The sequence below is a fragment of the Chelonia mydas genome, chromosome 1 (assembly GCF_015237465.2).
Source record: "Chelonia mydas isolate rCheMyd1 chromosome 1, rCheMyd1.pri.v2, whole genome shotgun sequence".
Classification (NCBI taxonomy): domain Eukaryota; kingdom Metazoa; phylum Chordata; order Testudines; family Cheloniidae; genus Chelonia; species Chelonia mydas.
In genome coordinates this window covers 55,415,487-55,436,639 of record NC_057849.1, presented here as the reverse complement: position 1 = coordinate 55,436,639, position 21,153 = coordinate 55,415,487, and the positions used below count along the sequence as shown (strand labels likewise).

Here is a 21,153-nt window from a genome sequence, read left to right as displayed (position 1 = left end):
AGTACCAGCATGTTCTACTAGCAGCAACAGCAAAAATCAGATAGCATACAGATGTTTTGTAATATTCCCCCAACATCTGAATTAGTCAGGCATTCAGAGCAATATCTGATGGCTGCTTTCTGAACCATTAGCAGTTATGTTCTAAAATAATTCTAAAACGTTCTAAAATATAGAACAAAATTTCTGGGAAATATTCCAAGATAACCAACTTTTGACTCAAAGTCCAGACTATTTCAAATGCATCAGTACAGGGCAGGGAAGAAATGCTACTTTCAGAAATAAAGGAAATGTGTTAAAATACTCTCTCTACATGCACTTTTAAAATGAGACTGATTCCAGTAATATGTCTGGCATTTTGGTGAATGGGGTAGTGTATTGTAAGAAGGAGGGTGTTTGTATATAGAGAGGCTGCATTACTGTCAAAATCAGTAGAGGGACAGATGTTCCACCAGAGCTGGTGAAAAAGAGCTGGAAGACTGGTGGCTGAGATGAATTACTGTTATGTTTCCATTTAACTTAAGCTCTAGCCAAAAGTTAATTAGAATCGTTCACCCATTTGTCATGGAGTAAAACGAAGTGGATGATAAACTTCCCTCCTTTCGCTCCTAGAAGTGACACAAGTGGTTATTTTCAGCCTTTATAACTTGTCAGCTTGGAAGCTTAAATTTATAAGCAGAACCTTTAGACTAGATGACAGATTATGCGTCACAATGATTGATTTTAATCACTGCTAGATTGCATACTTCCTTAGGAAATGGTGGCACTTAAAACAAAATCATGTTGTATTTTCTTCTTGTACTCCCATTTTGCAACCCCTTCCCCAAATCTTGGCCTGAAGTGGAGAAAGCTGTCTTTGAAGAGTACTTCTCATTCCATTGCTCACTCCAAATCTTTAGGTCTATTTCAGGTCCCTTAGAAGCTAAGGGACTCTTCCCTCCAAAAGCAAACTTTCTGCTCCAACATGAAGGAGAATTAAGCTTTGAAGGAGATGCCAGTCTCCCACGCAAGTGGCTGTGAAGAAGAAACCTCCTTTTTTATAAAGGTATCTTAAAAGCTCTGCCTCCCTTAATGGTAAGGACATTTATACACTAACTTATTCTCCTACTGTTCTTGTTGCAAGCAAAGATCTTGCATGAACTCAGGGCTTGTCTTCATGAGCACCTAATGCATGGCAGGCTAATATATGGCAGACTTACACTCCAGCTTGATGCAAACTCGGCATTTGTGTGGACGGCAAGCCCTCAGTTGGGCCTCAAGGAAAAGATCCCATCAAACACCCCATTCAGAACAATGACTCTTTACCATCAGGAAGAATTTATCTTAACATCTTCTATCATTTGCTCCTGCTAGATATTTAGAGACTTAGTCGTATGAAGCACTTCCAATGTCTGTAACTGAATAACTGATGATGGCTTGCTCACCCAGATTGTGGCAGTTAGAATATCTCTTTCCTCTAGAGGCAAGAAGATTAAATCGTAGTTTACGTCACCCTCCCACCCTGTTGAGTCGTATTCTGTACAGAATACGATGCTTCAAAACTTGAGATCTTAAACTTTATTTTGTTTCTAGAATATGCCCTGCGAATTCTACTATGCAAACTAGATCAAGGAGACTGTTTTAAACCCAGAATGAAAATCCTACTTCAAATCCAAACTCTGTGCAGCAGCCCCAACTTTCTGCATTTTCTGAAATATTTTAATCCTTAATATCCTTAATCCTGAGCAATATTTTCCGGTTTAAAAAAAAAACCACTTTGATCATCTTTCATAATGTCCCTTGGGGGATAAACAAACCTTACTGTTGACTATGCAATTACAGTTATCTTTTAAAGAGCCTTCATCCTTTTCTAATCCTGAAGCCAATCTGTTTACCCCTGGGGGAATGTACTCACTAACCCACTCCAATAAAAATGCGGTCAGCCACCCTTTTAAATAAGAGTCTAAGATGGAACCTACCTCTGGATATCTGTGTCCAAACTGTATCGTCTGTCAAGTGGGATTATGAGATCCTTGAGCCGAAGTCCATTTTTTCTGCCTCTTCTACAACACTGAACACTCTGTTGGTAGCTAAAATAAATAATGTGTGAGGATAGTAGATTCTGAATCTGCTCATCGGATGTCAAGAGAGTACTATTAGGATGCCTATGTGGCCAAATTCAAGATTTTCAGATGGGAAAAGATTAAAATGAAATTCACAAAGGATGTTACTTTAATTAAAATTTTGAGGGAAAATATTGGCCTCTCTATCTCAACTACTATTCAGAGGTCTATCTGTGGCAATGCTGATGCCTATACTGCACCAAATAAGACAAAATCATTCTTGCCTACTCAAGATTCTTCTCCCCAGTTCATGAAGACTTTTGTAGTCCAAGGGAGGCTGTGGACTCCCCATCATTGGAAGCTTTTAAGAACAGATTGGGCAAACATCTATCAGGGATGGTCTAGGGGTACATGGTCCTCCCTGAGTGCAGGAGGCTGGACTTAATGACTTCTCAAGGTCCCTTCCAGCCCTACATTTTTATCATTCTGTATCTAAAAACAAATCAGACTGATGTTTGAAGGGTTCATCATAGCAAACAGTGTAGGTAAGAAGAGTCTATCAGACTTCTGAAGAGCCCAATTACCTTGCCAACCAAAAATTTGTTTATAGCAGCAACTTCCATCCTGATAGGCAGTATGTGTAACCAATGTGGGCATTCAGAATTGTAAGTGGATGTGGAAGAACTCTATTTAAACAAACAGCTTTTTGTTTACAACCCATTGTTGCTAGCCACAGAAGAGCAACAACCAGGTATCTTGGGGTCCATCTTTGTCAAATGTATCCGCCTCCGATTTAAGTAGTGATAGGTCCAATCCAGATGTATTTCCCGAAACACACACGCACCTCGAGTGGTCAACTAAGTGTTGCCAATTTAGTTGTTTTCTAACCCCCCCTGTAAATTCAAACACCTCTTCTAATTTCAATTCCTGGGGAAAGGACTGAGGAAATAACCCTTACAGTTTGTGGCAGATGTGTTCTGAACTTTGTGGGTGACCTCTATCTTTATGATGGACGGAGCCAGAAAGTTGCCTAACAACAACTGGAAATCAGTTGCTTTGACAATAGAACCATATTCCATGAAAATAGCAAACTAATATAGGGTTAGAAAAATGAACATTTACCTTTGTAGAGTTTTTAAAAATGAAATCCAGTGTTCTCAAAGTGGAGACTAAACAAAACATATAGGTGCAGTAGGCATGAATTTTGTGAGCAGGGCACTCTATATTAAAATACCTGTCCATTGGAGCAACCAATTCAATCATTTTTGACAAGGATAGGGGAATGAAAATGCAGTAAAAGAAAACAATGGTCAAAAGTCAGAAGGGAAGCAGAAAATTAAAAAAAAAAAATGTTGGGGAAACACCCAAGAATGTATAAAGGAGAATACAAAGCAAGAATGAGATGTAGCTGTGGATTTTGTATGGAAAGGAAGAAAAGATGGGTGAAACACAAAGATAAATACTATGGATTGTGTTCAGGTTAATGGAACCTTCTTTCTTATACATTGCACCTCCTGTTTTTAAGAAAGGAAAAGAGGGTTAAAGTTTGTGTATAATGATAGTTTGTCTATTTTATATCTCTGTGTTACTAGCAAATATCTATCCATTGTGTATTAAAGCATAACTAGGTAATCAATACATTGGTAATCCTTATTCCGCTTTCACCTTTGCTAGACAGTGACCATAGTATTCCCTATACCAGAACTCCATAATACTTTGTTACAAAAGCATTTGAAAAGTCTTTCACTGAAGACTAGTGATTAGTATGGTCATGTTTCAGAGTAGCAGCCATGTTAGTCTGTATCTGCAAAAAGAACAGGTGTACTTGTGGCACCTTAGAGACTAACCAATTTATTTGAGCATAAGCTTTCGTGGGCTACAGCCCATTTCATCGGATGCATAGAATGGAAAATATAGTAATAAGGTGTGTGTGTAAAATATATATATATATAATATACACATACAGAGAACATGAAAAGGTGGAGTAAGAGGCTAATTAATTAAGATGAGCTATTATCAGCAGGAGAAAAAAACTTTTGTAGTGATAATAAAGATGGCCCATTTAGACAGTTCACAAGAAGGTGTGAGGATACTTAATATGGGGAAATAGATTCAATATGTGTAATGACCCAGCCACTCCCAGTCTCTATTCAAACCCAAGTTAATGGTATCTAGTTTGCATATTAATTCAAGCTCAGTAGTTTCTCGTTGGAGTCAGTTTTTGAAGCTTTTCTGTTGCAAAATTGCCACCTTTAAGTCTGTTACTTAAAGGCCAGAGAGGTTGAAGTGTTCTCCTACCGGATTTTGAATGTTATGATTCCTGATGTCAGATTTGTGTCCATTTATTCTTTTGCCTAGAGACTGTCCAGTTTGGCCAATGTACATGGCAGAGGGGCATTGCTGGCACATGGTGGCATATATCACATTTGTAGATGTGCAGGTGAACAAGCCCCTGATGGCATGGCTAATGTGTTAATGTGTTTGTAACCTTTGACTGACAGGCTGTAATATTCATTAGTCTGACCTCAATTTTAGTGGATCATATCCAGTGCCTTGGTATAATGGCCTCTTTTAGAGGAAGATTGTTCTTTTACTATGGTGAAATGGTTGTCTGAGAGGCATTTTACTGTAGGCTGATTTTGGATTAAAGTGGCCACCATTTTAAAGAGTTAACATAGACCTACAGCTGCTTCACAGTGAGATCTGAGATTACCCTGGTTATTCTGTGAAATTTAGAAGCTGTAGGGAAACATTGGCTTTTTTTAAATAACTAGCAAGTCTCTAGTCAAAAAATGGCTTTTATTATTTTTATATACAATATACTTTGCTTTACAAATAAGAGTGTAGCACTAGTCTACCATTCATTGTTTTGGCAGTTCTTGCAAATTGGATACCCCAGTACTCTGTAGCTTTTAAAACTTCATTTATTTTAAACATTTTTACTTATAGTCTCATTTTCCCCCTTACTCTGTGCTACCTTCACCTATTTCAATCTCTATGATCCTCTCCCGTTTCACTGGAGTCACAATAAGGATGATTTTCCCCCCATTGTCACTGTTACACTTTTTTTTTCTCATGAAGTCTCTCAACACTTGCTGTCTTGTGAACTTTTAGCTTTCTCTCACTTGCTCATGGGTGTTGACTAAGCCTGTACCCATTTCATGCACCTACAGTGTTCCCCATGAAAGGCCTCCATGAGCTTCAGCCCCAAAGTTATGCCATACTGCCTGAATGTGTCACCTTCACTTGTTTTTTGTCTAGTCCATTATAAGTCACTTTTTTAGTGTCTGTGCCCACCTTCAATCTGAGAATGAATTCATGTGATCCTACCACAAAGCACAAACTCTGAGATCTGGGTATTAGGCCACTGCAATCCAGTATCACAAGACTTCTATCTGATTCTTTTCATTGAGGTCAGTTAGTTTCCCATATTTTGATCTGTTCTTTCTCAAAACGCAAATAGACGAAGGACACCGGTGCTCCCTGTAAATAGTAATGTGCGTGGGGTTTGCTGCTCTGTGTTCCAAAGGCTGGAGACTGTTCCTCGGGTTTTCTTGAATATTGATATTTTCATAAATAGTTTTTAAACTGTTAATGTAGCTGCTGCTGCTGCTTTTTAAAATGAGCACAAACCTGAGCAGCATTGGGAGGCTGACAACCTCCTCTGATATGAATGCTCCTGCAACTGGCAAAACAAGTGCTTGAGACTGAGGATCCAAACCACTCCTCCTTTCTCACTGAGAGAGAGCTTGTAATAATCCATGGCATCCCACATGTACACAGATGTAACTGTTCACAGCCTCATGTAAACACCAAAGAAGGAGAAATATTGAGTTTAAGGATGGTAAAAGGGGATATAGAATCGCCAGTGGTATGAAATTAAGCAGAAGGAATTATGGCCCTAATATCTATGAAAACTTCCCAACACACAGATCTGTTGAGATTTAAAACTAGATGGAACACAATGAGGAATAATCTGTCACTGATAAGGGTTCGGACGAGGGCTGTTGCGTCTCTAAATTGAATTAGAGGTACCTGGGTTCTGACCTATTTTTAACCAGGAGAGGGCAGTAGTACACAGAGACACACATTGAATTGAAACCCCAGTTGGCTTGAGAAGCTAAAGTACTTGGGATGCACTTGATCCCAGGTCTCCCATTCCCTGGCATGCATGTTGTTGGCTAATAGCTAAATCATTAACTTGGGCCAGCTTGCTTTTAAATTTTTTGGTTGCCAGTTTTTCCACCTCCATTTCATTCAAAGTCACTATTGTGAAATCACTTATTGGGCAGATTGCAAAGGTGAAATACTCTGCTAGTAGTCGAATTTACTAGTCAGTTACTTATTTTAAAGGAAACCATTTATTTGTATTGGACAACAAAATACATATAATAAAGCTAGTGTTGAATTTGAACTTGGTAGAAATTTTTCATTTTATGTAAATTAAAATAGAGAACAGACTTATTTGCAAATATTTCACATTTCTAAACATTATTTTATTTTTACAGGAGTTTATTTTATCAGAAGATTACAACAAGATGACACCAGTGAAAAGTTACCAGGGTAAGAAATGCAATCAGTCTTCGTTAGCAGAGTTATATTTTACATTTGTTGATGTCATCAATTGGTTTTTCAAAAAAACAAACATTTTTCTCTTTTGCCGTAGAAAGGAAGAAAGTGTTATTTCCCATAATTCTTGATTTACTAATATAAAACCTTGGTTTGTCATTGGATTGATACTATACTGTGTTTATGCTGAGGTTACAGCAGTGAAAAAACAATGACTTGTTTAAAATGTTTTAGTCAGAAATGTGTTGGTGTTTTTTTGCCCCTGGACAAATTCTTTAAAATCCAATCTTTCTATCTGGATCTTGGGCCGTCCAGCATATCTAATGAAGTGATCTAAAAATCCTGTCCCCTTTTATCTTAAATTCCCACATATATTTAGAGACCAGTCTCTCATTACATTTTGAAGTATCCATATCTTACTCCAAGATCAAGCAATATTAATCCATACCTTCCACCTAATAGCATTGTAATGTTCACTAGTGGGCTCTTCAAAAAGACCTAGCTGTCCTTACTCTTGTTTGTTAGGTCATAAAAATGTTTTATACCAGTATTCATCATAAATTCAGTGTCAACGGATGACTATTGTGTAATCTTTATTTTTTTCTTGTATCTCTTCCTTTGACATGTAGGTAATGCTATACTGCATGGTATAAGTATGGTGTTTCCACATAGAAACCTCTAAGGCAGTTAGTGTTCAAAAGATGAATGTGAATTATTTCAAAGTTCTGTGTTTAGAAAGGTTAAAAATAAGACCATCATTCCTTCAAGAGATGATGCTTTGGGGGTCACTTTGTTACATAACCCTGAAAGCTTAAAAAGAATCTGGATCTTCAAGAATGAAGATGAAACACACTTTTGTGCTTTTAAAAGTTTTACTTCGGATCGCTTTCACTTAAGCTCTCTGGTGTGTTATCAAGCAAGAAAATATAAGTAGGTTTTGTTAATGTGTACTGTACACAAATAGAATCAAAGTAAGATGTATGTGCATATCTTAAGACTCTGGATTGGTGTTAATTATAAAAAATCTTGTACTGCGTCATATCTTCTGACTAATGTGCTGTTAAGGCCCTGATCCACTTACACACATGCCTTAGTTGATTTAGATTAAAAATGTCTCATTGACCGCAATGGGACAATAAGCTTACATGGATGCTTTGGAGGTTGCAGGATCAAAGCCTAAATGAAATTCATTGGTTGGGGAGATGAATAGTGAGCTGAAATCTTCCTTGTCCTGCTACCCTACCACCTTTCTCAATGCCCATACATGTGTCTACGTTCACGTACACTAATGTGTACATACAGATTTCTTGCTATTGCTGAATTAGTGTTCAGTACTGCCAGTGCGTGAGAGTGCTGCAGTATGATGCAGTGTAACTGATGCAAGGGAAATTCTCATATTTCCCCCACCCATTGCAGCAGGCTTACCAGAGGGGGACCACTCTGTGTATCTCAGTGAGATCAATAGATGAAGGCTGGCACTTCTGACCAATTAAGTACAGGGTGTATTGCCTTAAAAAAAAAATTCAGTCAGTCTTATGTGCTCTCAGTCCCATTTTCATGGTTACAAGATGGGTTTGGAAGCCTATAGGAATAGGAGCGGTCCAAACTCTATTGCAGGTTGGAGCAAATGCAGCTGGATGGGACATGTTCCTGGTACAGCTTAAGTTTTAGCCCATTTGCTACAGAAGTTTGGAGGCCACTGTTAGAGACACGTGTGTTAACTGTGTTACCAGGCCATGAGGAACCTGATCTTGAAAAGTGGGGAATCTAGTGACAGATGTTTACACAGATTTTACACCCTTGACTAGAACTAATCCCTCCATAGGATTTAACAGACAGTATGCATATTTTGTGTAGTGTATGCAACAACAAAAATCTGCCAGTCTTTATTAGAGGATTGTGTTGTGAGTAATTTTGCTTTTTTTTTTTTTTTTTTTTTTTTTTAAATCTGTTTAAAAAACAGCTGTAAAGATATTTGATCTCTGTCCAGTGTCAACTTTCACATAAACTGATACGAGCAGCCTGCTTTGCCTGACGTATGTCTCAAGGTCCTAGAACTGTAGTAAACCAGTAGGTTTGTGTATTGAGGAATATGGCATTCACTGTTATGATACAGCTGGGAATACATCTGTAGGTTTTTTTTTTTTCAAACCACTTTTTTTTACTTAAATCAGCACTTCACAGTTCAGCCCAGAGGTCACTGATTTAAAGAATCAGTGATAGGTAGAGCTCCGTTTCTTAGGTTAAAAGCTCTTGAGGGTTTTATTTATGCAGGAGTACAAATCTATTTGTTCAGCTGTTTTATTGATACTGACCAGCTGTGATCTTTATATAGCACATTTTTCAACATCCTATTTCAATAATTTTCCTGTGTCATATGTGTGCGCAGTTTTCACGTGTACTGTTTCCATCTCACCTGTAACATCAAGTGGTCGGACAGCATACCAAACATCAAAGTCCTGGCGGTGCCCCTGCACGACTAGCATTGAATCTGTGATCATAGAGGGGCAACTTGGCTGGTCTGGTCACCTCGTGTGCCTGGATGATATGACTCCCCAAAGCCATGTTTTATGGACAGTTGAAAACGGGAGCACATGTGCTAGGAGGCCAGTGAAAGTGAAAAAGCACAGTCTCAAAGCTGACCTAAAGGCTGACCAAGTCAACACAAATGCAGAGGAAACTGCTGCTGCCAATAGCAGCAGGCCTATTGGTCTGCCATTAAAGCCATGGAGAACAGCAGAACAGAAAACGACAAAGATAGGTGGGAGTAAAGAAAGGCTGTGGCAAAAACATGCAGCCACATCTGCCTGGCGTGCGGACTCATTTGCAGATCCCTCATCGGTTTCCATTCGCACAAGGAGATGCACTGAAACAAACTGACTCTGATTTGTCATCTGTGACCAGGATTCCAACAGTGTGTGCCCAGTGCTAAAAGTCTTCTTTAGTTTAAGGCTGTGTCTACGCTAAATCTTCAGAAAACCTGTAATTGCACTTCCACCTGTGCAGTCCCACCAGTGATAGTAGTGGTGGGAGAGTAGACAGGGCATGGGCATTTGTACCACTATGTTATCTAAGCCTGCTCAGTAGGTCTAAAAATCCCAGCCTTGAGCCCTGCCCATGCTAGCATTACCAGTGGTGATACTACAATGATGGGATTTTTCCTGAACAATGCAAGTGTAAGCAAAAGTATATGACAGTAGAACCGCAGAGTTATGAACACCTCAGGAATGGAGGTTGTTCGTAACTCTGAAATGTTCATAACCAGGGCCATCCCTACCCATGCGCAAAGTACGCAGCTGCGTAGGGCACCAGGAAATTTGGGGCACCACATTTCCTGCTACCCTGCGCAGCTGCGTACTGCTCCGCCCCAGCCCCGCCCCCACTCCCCTGAGAACTGCAGCAGGTGTCGGGCCTGCACTCACTGGCGGTAAGTAGAGCGACCCGGCCCCAGCCTGCTCCACTCCGCCAGCGAGTGCTGCGGGGCGGTTCCCCCCTTCTCCCCAGTTCCTTCCCCCCCACGGAGGCCTGGGGGGCTGTGTAGGGCATCAAAATGGCTAGGGATGGCCCTGTTCATAACTCTAAACATTTTTAAAATGTTACACTGTTTATAACTGAACATTGACTTAATACAGCTTTAAAACTTTACTAAGAAGAAAAATGCTGCTTTCCCTTTATTTTTTAGTAGTTTACATTTAACACAGTACTGCATTTACTTTTGGGGGGGGGGGCGAGGGGGGGGGGAGTCTCTGCTGCTGCCTGATTGCATACTTCCAGTTCCAAATGAGGTGTGTGGTTGACTAACTCTGGTGTTCATAGCTCTGAGGTTCTACTGTATCACACAGACATAAGGCTGGCAAGATTGGGCCGTTACATATGTAGTTAGTCACATGGCCAATCCTGTTAGAACATCAGTTAGGCTTACAGGTGTGAATAAAGGCTTACAGGATTGGATCCTAGAACTGGTTTGGTGGGATGGGATTAATGTTCATGGATTTTTTTGGGTAGCAGATGAGTGACTCTCTTCAATGTTATATGTGTGTGTTGTTGTTGTTTTTCTGCTTGATTTTCCAGCTCACCAAGGCAGGGTTATAATGATTCTGTTTGTCCTGGAGATGGAATGGGTGTTAAGCACGGGACAGGACAAGCAATTCACATGGCACTGCTCGGAGAGTGGGCAGCGGCTCGGAGGGTATCGCACCAGCGCGGGGGCCTGCGGCCTGCAGTATCCTTTGTTAACACCTTAGCTTTTCTCTGATTCTTTTGTCTTTGGTACGTCTTTGTTTAAAACAGCCATTTTCAGGCCTCCATCATCTTACCCATCTACATTCAAAACCTTATAAGGAAATAATTTTTAAAACTCAGTTAAAAATTGTCATCCCTCATAGCTTTGTCCTCTTTATACATGAGGTATATTTAGATTTAAACATTTATTTTTAAAAAGTCCATGACCTATTCATTCTTAAAAGCTGCATCCTATTGTGGTCTCCTTTGTAAAATAGAGATTGATGGGAGCTTCCTTTAAAACACGCTTTTTCTTTTGGGAATTATAATAGCAGCAAAGTAGGTCAGTGATCGGGTCCGTGTGTGTGTGTGTGTGTGTGTGTTTGTGCACACGCATGGCAAAAATTAAATGACCTAATACGAAATAATGAGTACACATCCTCTACCTTGGAACAGAACAGTATGCTTTTGAAATGTGGGCTCAGCTGGAGAGTAAATGATTCCTAAAATGTTATTCACAAACAGGTTAATTCTCCAAGATCTGCCCCTCTCTGCCTGACAAAAGAAATGTCGACTCTCTCCTTTGATCAGTGATACATTGTAAGTTTAAAAACTGTCTTTTAGAAAGACTGACACAAAGGAGATTTCAGTCAGTTGTTAGTGAAACTGTACTCTGATAGTGTCTACAGCGCAGTAACTGCTCATTTTACTAGTTCATGAGAACCTAAAGATCAAATTGACTTGAAACCAATTTCTGTACAAATAAGTGAAACTGACCAGCCTTTTTGCCCTGCCCAGGCTGAGTGAAATGCAAAAAAAGTGTAAATAGTGAAGAATAAATTCCACTTCTAAAATATTTGCCCTCATTAGTGTTAAGTGTTGATTAACACAGGATCTTGTTGTCCTTTCTGCTGGATGGTTCCCTTTGGGGGTCTGGGAACTCTTCCCACAGCTTGGATACCATTTGAACTGGACCCTTAGATCATGTCAGAACGGCCGCTCCTCTGTTTGTATTAACACCAACAAATATAAGTAATAGGCTGGTAGCACTAACAACCCCTTTACCCTGTTAATTCCAGACTCTGTTGTCTGCTGTGCCTCTTGAATTCAGAGTACATAGTTCTTTAGGTATGTCTACATTGCAGAAAAAAAACACCCGACAGCAGAGAGAGACTCAGAGCCTGGGTCTATAGACTCACATTTGTAGGGTTTGCGTTGCGGTGCTAACAATAGCCATGTAGACGTTCCTGCTTGGGCTGGTGTTCAGGTCTGAAATTCAACCCCCTTCCCAGGCTTCAGAGACCGAGCTCCAACCCGAGCAGGAACGTCTGTGCAGCTATTTTTAGCACCGTAGCACAAGCCCAAGTCTGTACCTGGCTCTGGGACTCATTGTTATGGGTTTTTTGCTGTGTGAATGTACCCTTTGATTACAAAAGACATTCGTGCAATGCAGCCTGTCAGTGCTAATAACCCATTCCTTAAATATCTGAAGTGCAACTAAAATTAGATTGAGGGGCTATAACCTGTCAAAACGGATTATTCCAGTAATTGATTGTAATCTCGCCATGTTTAGACCACACTTCAGGATGCACCTGTTCAAACTGGCAATTCCCCAAATATGTCATAAGACACAAAGTAGGTCTCTCAAAGAACAGCCACTGTCACCTACTTGAAACCATTTTAGAAGGAGGGAGGAGTCCTCTTCCTAGAGGTAACTGATGTGTCTATTTAAACAAAAAATCGAGTAACTGCTATGTAACTTCATAAAAATGCAACATAGTCTTATAGATACATCCCAGAATTCAGAACCTCTGTCTAGCCTTTATAAAAGATTCCTCAATGCTTTCAATCAGATTTGATGTTGAGACCCGACATGTGTTTATAGGTGATCATTCTGGGCAGGTAACGATTCTCAAACTAGAGCAAGAGAACTGCAGCCTTGTCACAACATTTAAGGGTCATACAGGTAAAGTTTAAGGTTAAATAATCCTCTCTGGTTCTTCATATAGGCTCTGCATTACCATGGGATGAACTTTTTGAAATTTGTAAGCAGCTGTGATGATTTGAATTGAAATGTCTGTATTTTGGGGAGCACAATAGATGAGCTTAAACTGTCAACAGGTAAAGGGTGGTAATCCTGTATTACTAAAACCAGGAGAGAAGCCAGACTTAAATGGTGAAAATTCTGCACCTTAATTAAAGTACTTTGGTGGGAAAGTGCTGCAACAACTAAAGTCCTGATAGAGGAAGACCTTAATAGATAAAGTCCTGATCCTGCTAACACATGCATGTGAGGATTCCCATTTGTAGTCAATTGAACTGCTTAAGGTTTAGAATGCTATGCGCAGTGTTTCCAGGATGTGACAAGAAGCATGTAACGAGTCGATGTTTAAAAGTACGGTACACATTGCAGGAGTTGACTGGTCACTTTGCTCTTGGGGCTCTCTTACAAAACACTTAAAAGCATTGTCCTTGTGGTTGGTGTGTCAGCCCACCATATAACAGGTGCCTCTGGAGAGGGGGGTTGATAGCTCATTCTTGATTGATCAATTTCTTTTTTCCCTATGGCCATTCTTTGGCCTCAGTGGACCTCCATATTGGCCTACCACTCCACTTCAAACCAGTCAGCTTTATTAGCTTTGACAACCCTCAGACTTATTAGCTTTGAGGCAAGGCTGCTCAGTTCTCATGCTGCAATTTTTGTGGTGGCATCGCCTCTCATTACTCCCCAGTGTCTCCACTGTTAATCACAAACTCTGCCTGCAGAGTGTGGAGATGGGTGGCCACACAGCAGCTCTTTGACCACTCATGAGGTGACTTCGTATCCCAGGACTTGTTTACCATTCACTGGGCTCAGCCTGCATGAGCTACAGAGCTGGGACTGGGCTCTGCACCAACAGAAACACAGGATTAGAATTTGGCTCTGGTTTCCTCGGCTTTTCAGTGGGGCTCATTCTGTGCCAGACCTTTCAGCTGGGAAGTCCTGCAGTGTGGAGGTGCACGTGCAGGGTGTGTTGGATGTGTTTAAACTTAAGTCACATCTCTTTAAATTGTTGAGACTCACTTTTTATTACATTCTTCCCTTCCACTTTCATTTGTAATTAAATAACTGTACTGTCTTTCTCCTGTTTTAGGTGGTGTCACTGCACTTTGTTGGGACCCAGTGCAGCGAGTTTTGTTCTCAGGCAGTTCAGATCATTCCATTATTATGTGGGACATAGGAGGAAGAAAAGGAACAGCCATTGAATTACAAGGACACAAGTATGTTTGAAGGGTTTTTCCTTCTCCTGTGTTTAGGGGAGAAAAACAAAATGCAGGAGCCACACTTGGAAGCAGAACCAAGGAGTATATTCTTATGTCTATGCATGGGATTTATGTGAGACTCCCTGTATCTTTGTATATTACCAATATTAACTACATTTAATGAGAGGTTGTTTTCCCCATAGGGTTCTATCTTCCCCCCTTGAGGGAACACAGGATTCAGAGTACCAGCCTCTTTAACTCCATGCTAACCAAGTATTTTTTTAATGTGAATGTATGTAGAATCCATGCTGTACCCAAGGTGCTCTGTCTAATTAGCCATCATTTGTCAACGTGTTAAATGCGCGTTCCTAAGCATTAGCAACTGAGCAAGGCAGAACTGGCTCCTGCTGTTGTAAAGGGGAATACGCTAGAGGTACGAACCAGACTTAATAGACCCAGAGAGGAGACGATGACTTGGTATTTGTGGTCTAACACAATATTAAAGACTAATTTCACACATGCTTGCTTTTCCTACCATTGAATTACTGTGACTGTGCAGACTGACTGTTCAAAGGGACTTTCTGCTTGGCTGGTTGGGCTACCTTGATTTCGTGGTTCTGTACCACTCCAGCAGTGCATGCCTGGGACTTCCTCACTGAAACACTCAGTCATTATGCCTATTTATATTAAAGCCGACTGCTGCGTGCCCTACTGTGGCTTATTGTTGTATCATCACAGCATCTAACACGCAGGCAAACCTCTGTATCTTATTTGCAATATGACAGTGTTGGAGAACGTGCTGGTTCAGTGATGTAATGCATTGCATTAGATAGAACCACAGTAAAGATAGCATTTCCACACAGTGCTGCCTTTGAATTGGTAAGTTATAGATATGCAGTAGTGTGGCGCTGTTCTAAATTGCCTTCTAAAAGCATTGCTACATAGAGGAGCATCCATATACAAGATAAGGGACCAGTATTAAAGCACTTCTCAGTGTGAGCCTGGCTTGGTGTCAAGCAGTGCTGGTGCTAAAGTTGGGGTGAAGATTCTGACCTAATGTCAGTGTGCTAAACCACTCCCATCTTGAAGATCCATTTCTTCTGGAGCCCCGCCGCCCCCCCCTCCCCCTCCCCCCCCGACCAGTGCAAGAAAACAAAGTGAGCTCAAGTAATTCCTTCCCCCTTGTTATCAGTGTCTTCTTTCTGTGCCTGTCTCCTAGATAGTAAGTTTTCTGGGCCTTGATATTTCTCTCTTCTATAGAGCTGAGCACACTTTTTTCATGCTTGACAAAGAATAATAAAAGGAGGAATAGTCCATTTTTCTAAAAACCTTTAATCTTAAAATGTTGGGAAGATCTGGGGCAGCAGCCTTATCAGTTCTGTTCTATTTGAAATTCTTTTCATTTGTTAATGTTAGATTCGAATGCTCACAGCAGCACCTTAGGAAGTATTTTTCTCTTCAAGTTGCCAGATAACGCTGGGTTTTTCATTGCTTCGTTCACAGGCACCGTGTGGGGATTTAACAAATTAACCAATAACTGACACATTTGTTCTGAGAGAGAGCGAGCACTTTACCATAGTGCTTATAGGTATTTGGGACTATGTTCTCAGAGGTCATTCAATTACAATGCAACCGTGGCTTTCAGGGAAGCTAAGATCTCCAACCTAATTAACTGGAAAAGCAATAGTTATGTCTGGAAACTAATCTTGTTTTAAATCCTCCTCTAATAAGTGGTGCACTACCCAATGGGGACCAAATTGACAGCACATAGTACAGTACATAATATATAATCTACTAATTGGAATTGTAGGACTAGTGAATTTTATACATAAATGAGCTGAGAGAGAAAAATATGGCAAACTAGTTTACTTCGTCTTGGGTCATATCTTTAAACCTTTGACTAACTGATGTATGTTTCTTTTGCAGCGATAAAGTTCAGTGTGTCTCCTATGCTCCCCACACAAGACAGCTCATCTCTTGTGGCGCAGATGGTGGAATTGTTATCTGGAATATGGATGTTGAAAGACAGGAGGTAGATATCTATCTCTTGCTCATCCTCTAAGAAGCTGGTGCCTTTCTAAAGCATGTAATTTTGAATCTGATTGGTATCTTTTTAAAGGTTAGAAAATAAACTAGTGTTTTAGGAATGCTCCAGTTACACATGTGAAGATGTATGGCTTTGTGCGTGATCTAGTGGTTCAGGATAGTTATGTAGCGGGGAGTTTGTGTTTTATGTATGTTACTAAATAGTTTGTGCTATGAGTGCTCTGAAAAGTGACTCTCTGAAGAAGGCATTGTGATGTGTTCTGCTTGTGTTTTTCAGTGACTCCATAGGATTTAGTTACAAGTGTGCAAATAGGATTTCTGTTCTCTTGTGCATCAAAATGGTTATTTAAATTTCAGTCAGTTACACTTGTGCAAAACTTAGTGGTAGTGGGATTACACCAAAGGCCTAATTTAATGTTTTAGCAATGATGGAGGTGGGGGAGGAAACCCTAGTGAATCAAATCTCAGTTAGTTTCCAGGGCTGTCAGTTTACAAGTAAAAGGATGGATGTTTGATTTTTAAACAGCTGGTTCTGGAAACTCAAATTGCCATTTGAGTTGGGTTTTTTTCCCTACCTTTGCCAAAAATCACTAAACTAGGCCCTGGGGTACAAATGTGTAATCCTACTACTGCTAATAGTTTTGGACAGGTGTAACTGATTGGCAATTAATAAACAATTACTTCGATGCATAAGAGAATAGAATCCTCCTTGCACACTCATAACATATTGGCTCTCTATGGCTAACAACATAAAAAGTAGTAAAAACTTACTCTGTGCTTTATGTAGGCTTGAGAGCAGCCTCAGTTCTGTAGTCTCTGTAGCTGTAACAGTTCTGACCCTTAGGTGTAGACAAGGACATGCAGGGTTTGCACTCATTGAGCTCATGTTTTGCACTTCCTTGTAACTGGGGTGAACTCCGAATAAATCAATCATTGCAAACTTCAGTTTGTCCTTGTCTACGTAACTACACTTAACTGCTGAATTGGCCCATTTCTGGAGTGTAGACAAGGCCTTAGTCACTAAAGTAAGGTCATCTTGATCTTCAACTATTAGCAGTAGATATGTCCAATGGCCTGTGATGGGACGTTAGATGGGGCGGGATCTAAGTTACTACAAAGAATTCTTTCCTGGGTGTCTGGCTGGTGAGTCTTGCCCACATGCTCAGGATTTAGCTGATTGCCATATTTGGGGTCGGGAAGGAATTTTCCTCCAGGGCAGATTGGCAGAGACCCTGGGGTTTTTTCCCCTTCCTCTGCAGCGTGGGGCACGGGTCACTTGCTGGAGGATTCTCTGCTCCTTGAAGTCTTTAAACCACGATTTGAGGACTTCAATAGCTCAGACATAGGTGAGAGGTTTTTTGCAGGAGTGGGTGGGTCAGATTCTGTGGCCTGCATTGTGCAGGAGGTCAGACTAGACGATCATAATGGTCCCTTCTGACCTTAAAATCTATGATTCTATGTGACTGAATGCCTGCAATGGGCAGTTCTGAGTTACATGATGGCATTTTTAGTCATTCTGTAGTGTGGAACTACACTTGAAAGGGACACAACCCACATAAAAACCTCACTTCTGTGGGATTTTTTTTTCACTGCTCTCGTTACTAATGACACCTGAGATTGCTGTACTGCTGTCAGCTATAACTTTTGCACCCAGTGCCTGTCTGACTATTACTTGTTGTTCTACCATATGTGGAATATACAGAGGGACCATCACTTGAAGAAGAAAGAGGTTACCTACCTATGACTGGAGGTTCTTCATGTGTGGTCCCTATCTGTATTTGCTACCCATCCTCCGTTCCCTCTGTAGCCGATGGATTGATTGAACTGTGGTAAGAATGGAAAACTGGAGAAATGTCAGCCTGTACCACCTTTTGTGCCTGTGGCTCAGAGCATGAGGAGGCCAATGGACACTGCTTGCAAAAAAAATTACTCGGGCGCATGGTGCACATGCATATCCCATGTGTGGAATGCAGATAGGGACCACACATCTCAAAGAGCCTCCGGTCCCAGGTAACTCACTGCCCTTTCCCTTTTGGTGTAACTTTAACATCCAGAAATAATATGTTACTTAATGTTTTACAAGGCAATGACAAAGGTTTAAAATTGAAAAGCGCTTTGTTATAAAACAAACTGCTTTATCGTGAGAGAGTTGGTTGAAAAGTGGGTAAGAAATATAATTAGCTAAATGAGTGTTTAGCATTAGGTGTTAATAGATATGTCTATATTGGCTCGTTTTTGTTGTCAGGAGGGAGTATATATATTGCTACATTGACTCCAAAACACTAATCCTTAAGATTTTAGTATAAAATATTTTGCCTTGAGCTCTTTTCTGAAGTGCTTTTTTTCTTGAAATTTTCTGGTTGTTGCTTTGGTGGCATTTTTCACTGATTAGATTTTCCACTTGATGTGTGTAGTATTCACTTTGATATTACCACTTTACCATGTCTCTGGAATTGCACAAGGGAGGAATTAAGCCATTTATTTTAATCCTTATAAATTATTTTATCTTTCAGTCTTAAAAGGCCACAAAAAAGGAACATTTGAAAGAGAATATAAGTTGTATCCATTTTACTACTGAGCAGTTACTGTCACAAGCAATATCTACCTTTTTCAAATGTTGTGCTTCAGTGCGTGGGAGAGGAAAGCCTTATTTTCTCAGAACACACACCTAATTAAAGGCTTGGTTACTTTTAGAAAAGTAGACAGTGGGGACTTACCCCTAAAGCACCTGCACTTTTGAAATAACCTAACAAAATAAGCTGCAGTTCAGTTTCTTTAGGACTCGTTCCATCATAGGGGGCTGGAGTGAAGGCTTGAGTTTAAGGATTTCATCAGCCTTTCCTTACCTTTTTCCTTTTGAGAAACTCCATCATAATCTAACCTTATTTAACCACAGTATTGTGCATTTCATTCCTTAATGTTTGATACCCAAGCAGCTAGTGCATCTTCTGAAGCCATTCCAGTTAGTTGGGGTTTGTACTTAATGAGGCAGTCTTTTAAACAATCCTCTTCTACACCCAATAGTCAGGAATGGGTGTGAAGTGTTTTTATATTAGAGCAACCTTGCAAAAGGTGAGGGTGGATGAGAGAATGCAGCAGGCAGCAGCAGCTTCAAGGAGGGGCTCTACTGGTGGGGAGGCAGGAGAAAGTTAAAGGATAGAGAGAGGGAAACATGAGGGGGGAAGCTGTATATTGGAGAGGAGTGCCCCTGCTTCCCAAAGACAAACCAGTGTCAAGGAGGTTGGAGCGCTCCTGAAGAGCTCAGGCCCCTGCTAATACAGCTGCTATCACTTAGTTGTTTCCCTGTTGTCTTCTGCCAGCAGGGGGCATGATAGCAAAACGGGGTCCAGGGAAGCATTAGTTTACCAGACTTCCCCTCCCAGTAGAGAATTGAGTCCTCATCATCGCTCCTCACGCTGGGGCTTGGGTGAGGGTGACAGGCTATTGAGGATAGTCTTTACTGAGGTTTCTCCTGGGGAAATTTTGCACCAAAAAATTAAAAATTCTGCCAATTATATTTGTCAAAATAACGCTACATAATCATGCCGGTTACAATTATTTTTGTAATTTTTTCAAAATACCTGTCAGCAACTCTGTCTGTAACAATACAGACATACACAAAAATCCCCCAGGAATAGAGTTAAAAAAACCCCTATGACAACCCAGTTCTTGTTTCTCTACCCCCTCTCACACAGAGCCCAGGCGGGGGGCCCTTCGGCCCAGACACTCACACCCCCTACCCTCCTAGAGCCCAGGGATCCAGAGGGAGAAACAGCCTGATGCTGGGTCCCGGGGTTGCACTGAGTTTCCTGCACACTGTCTCCTTCCTTCAGGGCATGCTGGGAATGGCACCTAGGGGGAACCTTCCAGTTCCCTCCCCCTTCCCTTGGCCTTGTCTTCTGTTTGCGAGCTGAACTCTGCCAGGTCCAGTCGCCCCTAGTGGTGGCCAACATATCTGCAGCCCATTTCTGTGGTGGGGAAAGTGTTCTGCGCACACAACATTAATCTCGACAAAATTCTGCCTTGCGCAGTGACGCAGAATTCCCCCAGGAGTAATTCTTACCCACTTCACTCACAGCATGATGAGCATAGCATTAGATCAGACTGCATTAGAAAATACAAGATTTTACTAAAAATAAATGCTAGCTTTAGTATATAAATGTAAAAGCAGGATAGAGCCAACTTTCTCTTTGTTCAGGCTTGTTCAGGATCTGCCTGCCACCCCCACACATGTGACTTGAAACACAACAGTCTGACGGCAAGAGGTTCAGAAAAGCCAATTACAATTAAAAAGATTGAGCAACATTTTCAAACGTTGGATGTTTAGGCACCTAAAAATGAGTGACCTGGTTCTAAGTAGTGCTGACCACCCACAAGTGGGTCCAGGGAGAGTTTCAGGAGCCCTGGTCTGAGTCTCAGGAGTGCCAAGTACCTGCAACTCTCAGTGGAGCTAGTTGTGAGTACTCAGGATCACACCATTCATTTCAGGTATCTGACTTTAAGCATCCATGTTTCTGTCAAATGTTGGCCTTTCTTTCAGAATAGAATCCTACTTTATGGCGAGAAACGTTCCTCCTGTGTGAACTTTCAGAACACAGCAAAATACATCTTGGGGCACGCTTTGATTTTTTTTTTTTTTCTTTTTTTTTTCCCCCCAGTGCACCTTCGGCTGAAAAAGTGTTTTTCTAGACAGGTTCAGCATACCGCTGTTTTAATTATTGCAGTAGAAGCCACACGGCTTGTTCTGCTATTGAATTCCTACCTGAAGCTTTTCTGCCTATTTATCATAACCCTTTTGTGTGTTACAGACACCAGAGTGGTTGGACAGTGACTCCTGTCAAAAGTGTGACCAGCCTTTCTTCTGGAATTTTAAACAGATGTGGGACAGTAAGAAAATAGGCCTTAGACAGGTTTGTTCTGTTTTGTATTGATGGAATAATTTAAGAGAACAGTATATCTGGTAGTTCAATGAAATATTTTAACACTTTTCAGATATATAGAAACTTGTTTAACTTTTCTGTTGGCTGCTTGGTGA

General features: G+C 40.8%; 1 protein-coding gene across 5 annotated transcripts in view; it reads left to right on the top strand.

The window, feature by feature from the left end:
• WDFY2 (WD repeat and FYVE domain containing 2) overlaps window positions 1–21,153 on the top strand; it is a 120,319-nt gene that overhangs the window by 73,873 nt on the left and 25,293 nt on the right. For 4 of the 5 annotated variants that reach the window (XM_007068065.4, XM_037893186.2, XM_027830232.3 and 1 more), the window contains 6 exons: window positions 6,548–6,602; window positions 10,680–10,830; window positions 12,683–12,795; window positions 13,964–14,090; window positions 15,999–16,104; window positions 20,927–21,028. In XM_007068065.4, the coding sequence (XP_007068127.1) occupies window positions 6,548–6,602; window positions 10,680–10,830; window positions 12,683–12,795; window positions 13,964–14,090; window positions 15,999–16,104; window positions 20,927–21,028 (654 nt within the window). The remainder of the gene's footprint in view (window positions 1–6,547; window positions 6,603–10,679; window positions 10,831–12,682; window positions 12,796–13,963; window positions 14,091–15,998; window positions 16,105–20,926; window positions 21,029–21,153) is intronic. The other variant, XM_043532624.1, reaches the window with a different exon arrangement.